Source organism: Sturnira hondurensis, unplaced genomic scaffold (genome assembly GCF_014824575.4).
Source record: "Sturnira hondurensis isolate 20B ecotype Veracruz unplaced genomic scaffold, ASM1482457v3 Scaffold0012467, whole genome shotgun sequence".
Taxonomy (NCBI): domain Eukaryota; kingdom Metazoa; phylum Chordata; class Mammalia; order Chiroptera; family Phyllostomidae; genus Sturnira; species Sturnira hondurensis.
The window spans coordinates 427,443-441,969 of NW_028085098.1; the positions used below are offsets into that span (position 1 = coordinate 427,443).

A 14,527-nucleotide genomic window follows, 5' to 3' on the forward strand; every position below is an offset into this window, starting at 1 on the left:
CTGCGGTGCTGGTGGGGGTCGAGGAGGCGGGCGCCGGAGGGAAGCCATTGTCTCTCTTTGACCCCGCCCCCACATACAACGTCACAACCCAGCGACTGAGTTGCCCTGCTCTGGTGAAAACCTAGGGCTCCGTTCCTGCTCCTTAACAGGCACGAACAGCCCAAAGGATGGTGCAAGAACTCAAAGTCCCAGAGCCAATAACTCTAAGCGACCAACAGATTGCCAGCCTCTCAGAAGCCCAATTTAAAACACTATTTATCAGGATGCTCACAGAATTGGTAGAGTACAGTCACGAATTAGAGGAACTTAGTCACAAATTAGAGGAACATATGAAGGCTAAACTAATTGAAATGAAGGGAGATGTCCAGGAAACCAATAGTGATGGAAAGGAAACTGGGACTCAAATCAAGGGAGTGGACCAGAAGGAAGAACGAAACATCCAACCAGAAAATAGTAAAGAAACAAGAATTCAAAACAATGAGGAGAGGCTTAGGAACCTCCAGGACATCTTTAAACGTTCCAACATCAGAATTATAGGGGTACCAGAAGGGGGAAAGAAACAGCCACGAGTGGAAAATGTATTTGAACAAATAATAAAGGAGAACTTCCCCAGTCTGGCAAAGGAAATAGACTTCCAGGAAATCCAGGACGCTCAGAGAGTCCCAAAGAAGTTGGACCCAAGAAGGAACCCACCAAGGGACATCATCATTACATTAGCCAAGACTAAAATGAAGGAGAGAATCCTAGAAGCAGCAAGGGATAAGGGGACAGTCACCTACAAAGGAGTACCCATCAGACTGTCAGCGGATTTCTCAAAAGAAACCTTACAGGCAAGAAGGGGATGGAAAGAAGTATTCCAAGTCATGAAATCCAAAGACCTACAGCCAAGATTGCTTTATCCAGCAAAACTTTCATTTAGAATGGAAGGACAGATAAAGTGCTTCTCAGATAAGGTCAAGTTCAACGAGTTCATCATCACCAAGCCCTTATTATATGAAATGCTAAAGGGACTTATATAAGAAAGAGATGATGAAAAATATCAACAGTGAAAGGACAGCAAACTCACAACTATCAACAACCACACCTAAAACAAAAGCAAACCAAGAGGACAGCTAGATCAGGAGCAGAACCATAGAAATGAAGAACACATGGAGGGTTAGAAACAGGGGGGTGGGAGGAGGAGAAGGGGGGAGAAGGCACAGAAAATAGCATAGATGGTAGGTAGAAAATAGATAGGGGGGAGGGCGAGAATAGTGGGGGAAATATAGAATCTAAAGAAGTTGAGACACGTGGTTATAAACTAAGGGGGGAGAAGGGTGGGGGAGGGAGTGTGCGGGTGGAGGGGAATGAAGGGGGGAATAGAACAACTGTAATGGTATAATCAATAAACTACATTTAAAAAAAACACACTCCCAATTGTTCCATTAGAATGAAATAAAAGTTTCTACAAAAATAAAAAAAATAAAAAATAAAAATAAATAAAACAAATCTTGTTCAGATGAATTATGTCTTTTGGTAGACAGACCACACCATAGGCATTTTAAACAATCTGGACAGAGGCTATGACTGACTAGCTTTTCTTTTTTAAAGAGAGAAGGAAAGAAACCTCTCCTTTGTTCCAACTAAAGTTTCTCAAAGGGAAAAAAAACTTGCCTTCTACCCCACCTTCTTCCCCACTCCTGTTAGAAGCATGCTACTCTCAAAAGAAACCAGTTAGTGGTTTCAAACTGTGCTCTAGAAGGCCTAGAGGTGCCTCACGGAACAGGGAGAAGGAAAGGAGACGGGCTTGATGCTCCCTCCACTTGAAAGAAAAGAAAAAGAAATGAAACTGGTTAGTCCATGGTTTCTTTACAAAGTATGTTTTTAGGAGCTCTCACCTTTATACATATAACCATGCATTTCATATTTTTTCAAGTAATGACTCAAACATAGTCTGGGGAAAGACACATGCACTCTCTTATTCTATCAGTATTCATAATGGAAACAGTCGCAAAATGAATAATAAACATCTATTGCTGGACATGTGACCAAATCTACATACATTTTCATTGAAGTTAAACTCAGGGTTGACACAATAGTTGCTGTTGTACACCTGTGTCACGAAAATAATTTCACTGCTCCACAACACACACCTTAAATGTTTTACAAAGACTTTAATAAGATATACTATACCCCTGACTAATGTTTTTAAATACTGTAAAACCAATCAGACTAAACTGTCTCTTGACAGCATCAATTATCTGGAAGCCTACTACATAAGACACGATGGCGATCTGGATTTTACTTTGTGTCGTAAGTGGTATGAGTCATGTTAATGATAATATTTTTACCTGGCAGATGACATATGACACAGTGTCTCCGGCTTTCACCTTTCTGCCTCCTTGAGAATTTATCCAGAGGGCGACATGTACATGAGGCAGGTTTTTTTTATCAGGGTAATCCTGAGGATCCTTTGTCAATGCCTAAAAGAGAAAAAGAGGGAACAAAACGCCCCAAACTTTAAGATAAAACTCTTCTGACACAGCTGCACACTAACACATCTTTGCTAGAAACCATACTAGCCGCATAAAGACAAAGATGAGAGAAGCTGTATGTAGAAAACACCGCCACAGAATCTTTAGGCACTCCATCCTCAGGTCTCCTCTCTCCTTCAGTTAGTAACTAATATAATCACATACAAACTTGACAAAAAAGAAATACAAGTTTATGGGCCATGGCACATCATACTTACACATAAAAAATTAAGACTATACACTCAGTCTTACAGTTTTTTCTACTGTTTGCAATTCTCTCACTGAATTAACCGAATAGTCAGGAGTGATGGACAATGGATAACAGCTACTGTGACTGAAGGATGTGTTCCTCAAAAGCTTCTCTAGCCTAAACAAACCTCAAAGGTAGCATTAATCAGTGGATTTACTTTCGCTGTCAACTTCAGCTCTACAAAGGTAGTGAGTCTGTAACTGAAAGTAAGCGCCAGGAGAACAGGCGCACAGTAGCCTTGCTCACAGCTGTATTCCCAGTGCACAGAACGGTCCCTAACATATAGCAGCAACCAAATGTTTGCAGAATAAATGATGTTACTCACTCTGCAATAATGCACTAAGTTCAAGCATGTGAAGTACTGCGAGATGAATAACATAGTCACTGGTGCTATGTTACCTGTTATTAGTAGATGACTCCCCATTATGCAAAAGAAAAAAAAAACCTCTAAAATAAGCTACATGAGCCATAAGGGAGATGCAACCAAAGTGTTATGGAGAGAGTCTGGACAAGCAAAGATCACTTCCACCTGAGAGCAGAAATTGGGGGGGGGGGGAGGCAGGTGGCAAGGGACATAAGCAGGCACATGAAAAAAAAAGAGATTTTAAGAGAAGGTGACAGGAGCAAGAACATTCCAGGCAGAGAAAAAGTTAAAAGCAAGAGGTGAGGAAAAAAAAAGAAGTCTAGCCCTGGCTGGTGTAGCTCAGTAGATTGAGCGTGGGCCTGCGAATCACAGGATCACGGTTCGATTCCCAGTCAGGGCACATGCCTGGGCTGCAGGCCAGTTACCAGCAGGGGACTCATGAGAGGCAACCATACATTGATATTTCTCTCCCTCTCTCCTTTCCTTCCTCTCTTAAAAAAATAAATAAATAAAATCTTAGAGAAAAAAAAAAAGAAGTCTAATGGACTGGAAGCATGCCCAAGGAAGATGGGAAATAGAAGCGTGTTTCAAAAGACAAAAGACAGGGACACAGGGACCAGGGTGCTGTGTGACTAAGTCACCTAAGTATGGCCCACAACCCCCTGGGAGGTTCCTTACACCGTTACAGGGGATCACAAAGTCAAAACTATTTTCCTAACAATACTATTTGTACTGGTGATGCACAGGCGATGGTCAGTTAAGGTGCTGGTGCCTTACAAACATGAATAAGCGAGCAGCACCACACTGTACTAACAATCACTGTAATTTTCACCACCACATACTCAGTTTAAAGAAAAAAGCTGATTTCACTCAAGAATGCTCTTGATGCAGTAAAAATTATTAATTTTTAAGCTCTCAACCCTTGAGCATAAGGTTATTATTTTATGACAAAACAGGAAGCATGCAAAAGTCTCGTCTACTATATACTAAAGAACAAAGGTCCCTTGAGAAAAACCACTTATGCAATTGTTCGAGTTGCAAGCTAAACTAGCCACCATTTTCTTGGAACACAATTTTTACTTGTGTTGAAAGGATGACAGGACAACTATAGTTCTTCTAACTTGGGGTATCCGGCTGATTTCTCAAAAAAAGAACCAAGCAAGCCTGCCGCTTCAAGGAAAACAACTGACATATAGTCTACGACAAAATTCAAGCTTTCAATTGCAAATAAGAGCTTTGGAAAACTTGTTGCCACCTGTGAGTATGACAGTTTCCCAACACTTAAAGACTTTTCTGATGATATAAGTAGAAACATTTTAAATGTGCTTTTGGATACTGCAAAATAAAATGTGTCAAAATTTGGAAGATCTGCCTAACTCAGGGAACCAGCATTGAACAAATAATGACCAATGCATAATGTCAAGCATGGGTAAAGTATCCATTGAAAGTACAACACAGACCAACTGAGTATAACGTAGGGGAGTATGCAAAGCTCACTGATACAGTTTCAAATTCCTCATTATAAATAACCTTTAAAAAATACCACTTGCAGCCCTGGCTGGCGTAGCTCAGTGGATTGAGCGTGGGCCTGCGAACCAGAAGATCGCGGTTCAATTCCCAGTCAGGGCACATGCCTGGGTTGCAGGCCAGTTCCTGGCAGGGGACACAGCAGAGGCAATCATACATTGATCTCTCTCTCTCTCCTTCCTTTCTCCTCTAAAGATAAATAAATAAAATCTAGAAAAAAAATTTTTTTTAAAAAGAGCAATAAAGAGATTTCTTATCATTTAAAAAAAATTAAAAAAAAATACCACTTACAGAGTTTTGGTGCTAGATTCAAAAAAGAATATGCACAATTATCCGAAAAAATTACTGAACTATGTCTACTTTTTCCAACCACATTGTTTATGTGAAACTGGATTTTCTTCCTATATTCAACCAAAATGACAGATCACAACAGATTAGATGCACTAACGGATCATGAGAATCCAGATGATCCTCCTAAAATGGACACGAGGGAGATCTACACAATTGTAAAATGATGCCACTCCTCTGGCTAAGTTGTCTTTGTTTTGAAATACAGTTATTTTTCATGGAAAAATGTTAGCTTTGTAAACCCATGATGAGTTCATTGCTATGTTAAATAAATTAATAAATGCTTGAAAAATTTCTGTTTTCATTTCTAACACGGTAAACATCAACACGAACCACATAAACAAAAGCCCTCTGGGGCCTCAATCACTGTAAGTGTGTGAAGGGGTCCCGAGGCAGGGAAATTTGAGAATTGCTGTAGTAGAATAAAGCAGGCCCTCAAACATGGCTGCACATAACCCACGTTATGTACACTTTCTAAATCAGACACTCAGTGTAGAAGAGCATCTAGGAAGCTCTCCAAGTATTTGAATCTCCTCCAATTTGAATTATGTGAAGCCTTGATTGACTCAGTTGGGTAATGCGGCATAGAAATCTTAATCAATATAACTCTACTTAAGAAAACCATTATCTTCTCCAATTGACTACACTTCAGTGCAATGTTAAGAAATTCTGAATTTTATCTGACATACTTTCCAATTATTAGATTGGGACTATTTGGGGGGTTTTATGGGCTACTTTTAGAAGGCTTGATTTTAGGGAAAAATGCTTCCTGGTGGTTTCGGCTCCAGTTAGCGAGGGCTATAAAAATCAGCTATCATATTTTGTATTACTTCATAAAATATGTTTAAGCTAAGATTACAGTAGTTCAGAAAATCAGTTGCTTGTGGCAACAAGGGCTAAAATCTCTACAGTGGTAAATCTCACCACTTCACCCCTCCCACTCTATGCTAACCTCCCATTTTCAACCCCTACCCGTGTTGTGTGTGTGTGTGTGTATCTCCTGCAGTAAGACCATTTACAACCAGTCACGTAGACTCTTCCATTCCCCTGCCCTTTCAAAGTGATAAAATGTAAAAACTGAACTGCTTGCAAGTTTCAAATAGTGTAAGTATTCAAACAGATGTTAATCGGGACACATCACCTCTGACATGTAAACAGTTTACTATAAAACACAGAATTATGATATAGACAGTCCTTTCATCGGAATTCACTGTACTTACATCTACAGACGTTCTTTTTCACAAAAATAAGTATAAGAACATGGAACAACAAATAAATATTTTTGGAAGACCACGAGCACTTTGAAAACATGGAGAATCCCAGAATCTCGTGCTGTGCACATAAAAGGCATCCCATGTTTGGTGAACAGATAATTCAACAAGCAACTGGGCTTTGTTATAGCTCATGGAATAATTGTTATTTTAACTCTGCCTGGTGAACTGGAGGATACAGTGAGTATCCTCAGTGAGGATACAAAGACAGTGAGTCACAGCTGTAGTTCTGTCACAGGGAAAAAGTATGCACAGCCCCGTCACACTAAGTATTGACTGTTAGTGTTGTTATTAATAATAATAACAAATTACTACAACTTGATCACTACTGAAGCTGAGTGATGGATATGTGGGGGTTCATGGTGCTATCTTCCCTACTTCTGTGTAAGTTCACAAATTTCAATAATAAAAACACGAAAATAATAAAACTGGAGACTGTTCATCAGCACTCAGAGACCGCCAGCGTGTCTATGACTCCAGGTTTCCCTGCACACTAGTAACGTTGTCTCAACACTCATATGACATGACGGCGCAGGCCCACTACCCTAAAGGGCATGTGCTCAGTATTATTTTGCCAATAATGGAGCCATGTTTAGACTGAGCCTTCCAAACTTGAGAAAGCCCTTGCAATAGAAGGCCCACACTTCTAAGAGGGTAGACAGTACCAAGGATACAATCTGCAAAATAGATGCTAAAATTGATCAAAGGAAGACTGAAGTTATACCTCCCACTCATTCAAATTTTTGAGAAAAAGACAAAAGAGTCTAAAAGGAAACCCCTTTCTGGTTGTCACGAGTGATTCCATGCCAACAGGTATACACTATGTCACTGAAAGTGGACAGCTGGTGCCAAGGTACACATTCTCTTACAATATTTCTATAATTTTCATGTATAAATAAATGTCTCCTTTTGCAACTTTAAAGACATCGCAGGTCAAAGTGTAATAAAGAAGTGACTTACCTAAGAATAAACAAAAATCACAAGGATATTCATTAAAAATATTCATGTTCTCGATAAATCAAAGAAATGTAAATTAAATCCAACAGGAAAATTTTGTTCATATCCATTATGGTAGCAATGTTTTATTCAAATACCACCAAAGAATAGTATCACCAATACAAGCAAATCTGTGGTGAAATTGGCATATATTTTGTTATTATCTGTTGGTATCACCCTTTTACAAAGCAATTTGAAAACAGCCATATAGATCTTCATATCTTTTGACTCAAATATGTCACTTCAAGGAACCCAAATTAACAAAGTAATTCATCAAAAAGCAAAAAGATAATGGACAAAGATGTTTAATACAGTTACTTACAATATAAAAAAATAAATGATTTAAATAAGCAAACAAAAATTTTAAATAAAGATGTACCAGTGAAATATAAGATTAACACATCGATTTACACAATGGTTATAAAGGTAATATAGAAATGTGAAAAATTTGCTTACGTTAAGGAAAAATAACAGATTTCAAAATAACATTATAATTGCTGCAATGTAAAAGTGGTTTTCAAAGTAGGATGTGCAACAGTGGCAAGCATTACTTTTTTCTTTTGACAATATTTCTTTTAAATTTATTTTTATTTTTCAATGACAGTTTACATTCAATATTATTTTAAATTGGTTTCAGTTGTACAGCATAGTGGTTAGACAATCCTACATTTTACAAAGCCAGGTGGGTACTGAAAAAATTGGGGCAAACATTACTTTTAACACAAGGGTATTTATTATGAATGAGCTTTAATTCTAAAAGTTCCATTTAATATAATCATTATATTCTTTTTCATTAAAATTGTTTATTATGAGCTTAGACAATGAAATCTATCACAAAACTAGTAAAGAAGTATTTGCAAAATTCACTTCTCAATATGCAAGGGTACTTACTCTTTCTGAATGGAAAAAAGTCTGTAACCTAACATCTTGTATGACACAGCATTTTGGAAAACAAGGTTTTATTTTTTCAAATTATGTAAGAAAAACACAGTCCTTATTTTCAACAACTAAGAATACCCATCAAGTGTAAATTATAACTATGTCCAAAAAACACCTGCCTGACAACATCACCTTTCAGAATCACCTTCTGTGAAGTCACACACACGTGCACACATGCGCACACACACACACAAGCACTCTGTTTCCATCTCTCCTTCTCCCTCAGCTTACAGGTCTGCCCCCAAGCAACTGTAACTTAGGAGGACTATGAAGAAGGTAGTGCCTAACCTCCAGTCCCTGAAACATGAACTATATCACTCCCTAGAACCTCTAGGAAGAAGGCTTCCAGGAATTCCAGTGAGGAATGAGGACAGAAGGCCCTGCAGCAGATAAGGCAGGACCAGTGGCTGGGAGAGGGAGAGTGGTATGCTAATGCTCAATCTGTGAGATAGTTGTTAAGCAGCTTTCATCACCAGCTAGAATTTATTTCAATTGCAAGGATGAGGTGGTTCTTCAACGATCTGAAGGAGGAGAAAAACACGGTGGCAGCAGCTGGGCTCAGCAATAAATGCTACATTTACCTTGTTAATTTCAAACTGGCTCACTGGGACACTGCCATTTAGCACATCTTCTCCAATTTCTATTAACCTCCTCTGAATATTTTCCACTATCGTGTCCCGGCTTTGATCAGAAAGAATTTGGCCAATAACAAAGCTGCAAAAAATACAGGGATTGACTTTTTAGTATCATACTTCATTAATAAAGAAGACAGAAGGAAGATCAATGCTATTAGATTAACTTGTGGACAAGAAATGCATTAAAAGCCAACATGAGGGTCAATGTCTAAATGGTTATTACAATCTGTTTTCTAACATTAATTCTATCAAAGGTTTAGCAACCTTGAAATGTCACGTTTGCCCTTAGACATACGGATCATATTTTATGTAGCATCTACTGCTTCACACAAAATACAGACACACAAGCTGTGTGCTCCATTGTATTTTAAGCAATTACAAAATTCAAAAGCAGTTATATTCTACTGATAAGTTAAAATGTTGGAAGACAAGCATTTCACTTTCCTCATAAAGCACCAAGATGTTATATCTGATATCAAGATGTCATCTCTGGCCCTGGCTGGTGTGGCTCAGTAGATTGAGTATGTGCTGTGAACCAAAGGGCTGCTGGTTCGATTCCCAGTCAAGGCACATGCCTGGGTTGCAGACCAGGTGCCCAGTAGGGTGTGCTAGAGGCAACCACACATTGATGTTTCTCTCCCTCTCTTTCTTCCTCCCTTCCCCTCTATCTAAAAATAAATAAATAAAATCTCAAAAAAATATCATCTCCACTTGAGATGACCATTAGCTATGTAACTGGAAATAGAAAGTGCCTTCTGCAACTTTTTAAAAAAGAAACCAAAAATTGCAAACATTTCTCTCTTTAGCTTCATTATATTGCTCAATGTTCTCTAACCTTAGGCTATCCCTTGAAAACTTCATCAGCATGACCACCAGACCCCCGCCCATAAAAAAAAGGGGGGGGAAGAAAATGAAAAGGAGTAAGGAAGCCAATATTTTATCCATTTCTGAGAAAAATGCAGAGCGAGGGTTTGACAGCTGCATTATAATTTGTCAGAAAAAGAACCCTGACAAAAAACATTTGTATAGCTTTAATTACTAATACATTTCTAACTCAGAGAAATTTACTTCTATTATGATGCATCTTTTCTTAGAAAACACAAAGCTGAAGAGAACACTCTAATCGACAGTCTATACAAAGTAGTTTCATCTTTGGGTACATTTCGGGGCAATGAAGCATTTCAAACTACATTTCATACAAGGCTAACAGTGACCTATACTCGAATGATCAACTTTGCCTAATCAAGAGTAGTTTGCAGAAGAAACAATTGCTCAATCTCCTGATTTGAAGCTGAGAGGAAGAATGGAAAACAAGTGAAATATGCTTATATTCAGCAATATTAAAATTAATTTAAAATTTTGCTTTAAAGAAAAAAATGTCGCCCTGGCTGCTGTGGCTCAGTGGATTGAGTGCCAGCCTGCAAAGCAAAGGGTTGCTGGTTCAATTCCCAGTCAGGGCACATGCCTGGGTTTTGGGCCAGGTCCCCAGTGGGGGGCACACAAGAGGTAACCAACCACACACTGATATTTCTCTCCCTCTCTTTCTCCCTCCCTTCACATCTAAAAATAAATAAAATATTTTTTAAATATCTATTTTCTGACTTGCTCAAGTTCACAAACCAGTAATATCTGGAAAGGTGGTAAACAAAGTATCTAAAATTAACTTTTAAATGGATATTTTATAAAGTAATATGATTCTAAAAAAATAAAACATATTAATGCAATCTTCAGTCTCAGATGCAAAGCTAGGAGGTCACTCATGACAGTTATTATTTCTGAGGTACATATGGTCTTTGAGAACCAGCTTTCAACCTGAGATTAGTAAGAATCCTTTTTTTTAATTTATAGTACTTCTTTTTAATTTTTTTTCTTTTTTAAATTGACTTTAAAGAAAGGAAGGGAAAGAGAGAAACATCCACTTGCTGTTCCACTTCTTTATGCATTCACTGGTTGATTCTTGTGCATCCCCTGACCTGCAACCTTGGCACAGTTGGACGACGCTCCAACCTACCAAGCCCTCCAGCCAGGGCTACTAAGAATCTTTATATGCAAATGATATCAGAGGGAACAAAGTCTCACTCCATGGTCTACTCTGAATCCCAGAGCATTTTAAGCCATAAAATGGAAATGCCTTAACAATTACATTCCTAAAAAGGCTCTAGGATGATTCTGGAACACTGTACAAGGCACTTTCTAACGGGAATATTAAAGCTAAAACAGTATCAACAAAACCAATGCTGTAAGGATCCAAACTGTGAAGGTTTACCCTCACCATGAGTACAAACTCATGAGACGTATTCTACAGCAAGCATCATTTACTGAATGAGTGCGGCTTTTTCTAAGTTTTGTTCTATCCATAAAACTCCACTCTGAATAACTAAGAATTGTTACTATGCAATAATAACAATAACAAAAAAAGAAGCTGTGTCCTTGTGTCTGGCAGAATTGCACAGTTGTCCACATCATTAACACTTGAATATTTTATTTTTTAAAATATTTTATTTATTTATCTTTAGAGAGGAAGGGAAGGAGAGAGGGAGAGAAATATCAATGTATGGTTGCCTCTCATGAATCCCCCGCTGGGAACTGGCCTGCAACCCAGGCATGTGCCCTGACTAGGAATCGAACCACGATCCTCTGGTTCGCAGGCCTGCACTCAATCCACTGAGCTACACCAGCCAAGGTCACACTTGAATATTTTAAAGACAAACAACCAAATCAAAATGAAAGCTGGACTCACTTTCCAGTGTCTTTAGCAAGATCACACCAATCTCTTCTAACTATATCTAGTCCTTTCAGCTCCTGTCTGGTGAGGTAATTCCCATCCGACGTTGGCTCTACAACCAGAGCAGCATATTTCTTTTTCTTCAGCAGAAGCAGAGACTTGAAAATTCCGTCAATGTCAATTTCAAGCAGTTTGTACAACTTATTCACCTCACTTTTTACCTGTGAAAAGTCCAACCATTAATACTAGCTTCTCAAACATCTAAGAGGAAGATGAACATGCTACAAACTCCCAAGAGTTAATCTGAACAGAACTTGAAGTCGCATAAGACTGAAGTATATTTACTGGGCAAGTATGTATGGAACATGATATTCTTTCTGTTGGGTCTGATGCAAGAACACTGAAAACGCTCAGGGAAAGAGCTGGCAGGGTCAGCCCCCAAAATTATAAAAATTATGAAATAATCTTTTTAAAATCTAAAAACTAAATGTGTATGTACTTACCTTGAAATTACTGAATTAGAGATTATATAGTCCAACAAGTAGATACATGGCCAGAAATAAGTAAAACTTAAACTATTAAAATGTCTATAATAGCCCTGTACTTTGAACATAAACACCTTGAATATAAGCAAATACATATATGCCGAACAAACAAATGAACGGTCACCTGCTCTTACCCTCAAGGGTCAGGGCACAGACCCTTGCCTCTAGGGAAAATACAGTTTTTCAAGGTCCAATATGAGTACAATATGCTACGCTTGCTCTCAAATGAAGACCATAGCTCAGGTTTCACACATTTCAGAGGGGAAAGGTAAGAAGGTGTTAGTTTGTAAGATGATACCTCAGTTTTAGGTTATTGGGGCAATATCTCAAGATAGTAGGTGCTCAAGAATCACTAACAGTGCTCATTGTAAACTGCAATTGGGAAGCTGCAAATGACTATTTTTAAATGTCCCCTTGCCTTTTCAAATACTTTAAAAAAATTTTATTTATTTATCTTTAGAAGGGAAGGGAAGGCGAGAAGGAGAGAAATATCAATGTATGGTTGCTTTTGGTGCATCCCCTGCTGGGAACTAGCCCCTGCTGGGAACTGGCCTGCAACCCAGGCATGTGCCCTGACAGAGAATTGAACCGCGATCTTCTGGTTCTCAGGCCCATGCTCAATCCACTGAGCTACACCAGCCAGGGCTCAAATACTTTTTAAGTACTCCTATAAACATTACAGATGTGTGCAGAAGTATGTATGTATGTAGGTAGGTAGGTATTTATCCATATCTATCAGCGTATGAAAGGCATCTGAAGACTGCTAGACACGTTTCTCCTTATGAGTGACAATGTGATAAGTACTAACTTGATCACATCTTAAACTCATCACTCTTACACTGTTCTCAAAGGCAAAACATATCTATCATTCAAGGAAAAAACAATTCTCTTTTAATTTTATCCTCAAAACAAACAACTGGAGAAGAGGTTAAGAAATATAAAAGAGCATGAAGAACTGAAGGCACTAAATGTATTCTTTTCAGAAACACACAATGAACATATACATGGATTTATGACGTTCCGTGTTAAAAATAATTCACAAAAGTAAATAAAACAGATAGTTGTATCAAATTATCTCACCTTGTTTCCCAATTTAAATACTTCTTCCAGGTTGGTGCTGTTGGTGTTTATCATAATTGAGTCTGTATCTCCATAAATAACTTCAAGATCCATCTATTGGAAAGGCAAAATTACAAAAATTAGCAATGAAAACTTGGTGGCCATTATGCACAATGAAATTCAAGATTTTCTGTATTACAGAAATTACAGGTTCCACTGATTTTTCCCCCCAAAGGCTAAATTTATTCTTACCCATATTGTCAGAAGCATACAACGGAAGATTAAGCCCCAATAAACCAGAAAGGCGAACACTGCCACATTAAAAAAAATCTCCGTGATTTTCTTAAAACAAACAGGTATGTCAGTGGCAGGGGAAGTGTCTAGTTTCACCGAAAACAAACTGAGTAACTCAATAATACACAGGAGGGTAAGAGACTAGGAAAGGCCATTGCTCTATTTACCCACAGTGCCACAAGCTTAGCGGTCATGGCCATTTATGAAGCGGAAACATAATAGGATTTTAAAATCCAAAGGCACAAATCCATATTAAATTCTTAACAGTTTCAAACACTATTTAGCAGAATATGAAGAGTGCCAAAAAAATCAATCATACAGTATAAAAACCTGGAAGTAAACTCTAATTAGCACTGTTACTAATTTGCTTGAAACAGTCACATATAGGCTTCAAGCAGCGGCTAGATCATATCAGTGTTCGTACAAGAAAAAAGCTATAATCCATTAGGGGGGATTATAAACATAAAGCAGACATCCTAAGAAGCCATTTCCAGTCTGTTTGGGTTGCAATTTTCCTTGAATACAAAAATGTCACTAGGTATGATGTTTAAGAGTTGTTAGATGATGAAAATGTTCAGCATTACCTTCTCTACCATTTCTTTCGTATGCATCAGGATCTAAATGAAACAGAAAGTCAAGATTAATGCATTATATAATTACAAAAACATAAATACAAATACATAGCTAGGTAGCCCAATGATTCGCCATTTCCATATATTTTAAAGCTCTTGGCCATTTTCTAACTACAACTCTCAAAATAACAATAACATCAACATAGTCTAAAAATAAATTTGCTTCAATGTTGATTCTCAGTCAGAGATACGTAGGCAGATCTATTGTAAAGATCTACATAAGCTCTATGTAAGCAGATCTATGTAAAGATCTCCCTTTAAAAGAACATGAATAAAAATACAGTAAGTCCTCACTTAACATCATGCACAGATGCTTGGAAACTGAGACCTTAAGTGAAACAGCATATATAAAGAAACCAATTTTACCACAGGCTAATGAATACAAACAAGAGTTAAGGCCCTACAACATATTTCCTATCGTCACAAAAA

At 38.0% G+C, this 14,527-nt stretch overlaps 1 protein-coding gene across 2 annotated transcripts in view; it reads right to left on the bottom strand.

Annotated features, from left to right (window-relative positions):
* POLA1 (DNA polymerase alpha 1, catalytic subunit) overlaps window positions 1-14,527 on the bottom strand; it is a 300,925-nt gene that overhangs the window by 169,217 nt on the left and 117,181 nt on the right. For both annotated transcript variants that reach the window (XM_037060690.1, XM_037060689.1), the window contains 5 exons: window positions 14,051-14,083; window positions 13,194-13,286; window positions 11,584-11,789; window positions 8,790-8,922; window positions 2,331-2,462 (listed from right to left, as the gene is read on the bottom strand). In XM_037060690.1, coding sequence (XP_036916585.1) covers window positions 2,331-2,462; window positions 8,790-8,922; window positions 11,584-11,789; window positions 13,194-13,286; window positions 14,051-14,083 — 597 coding nt within the window. The remainder of the gene's footprint in view (window positions 1-2,330; window positions 2,463-8,789; window positions 8,923-11,583; window positions 11,790-13,193; window positions 13,287-14,050; window positions 14,084-14,527) is intronic.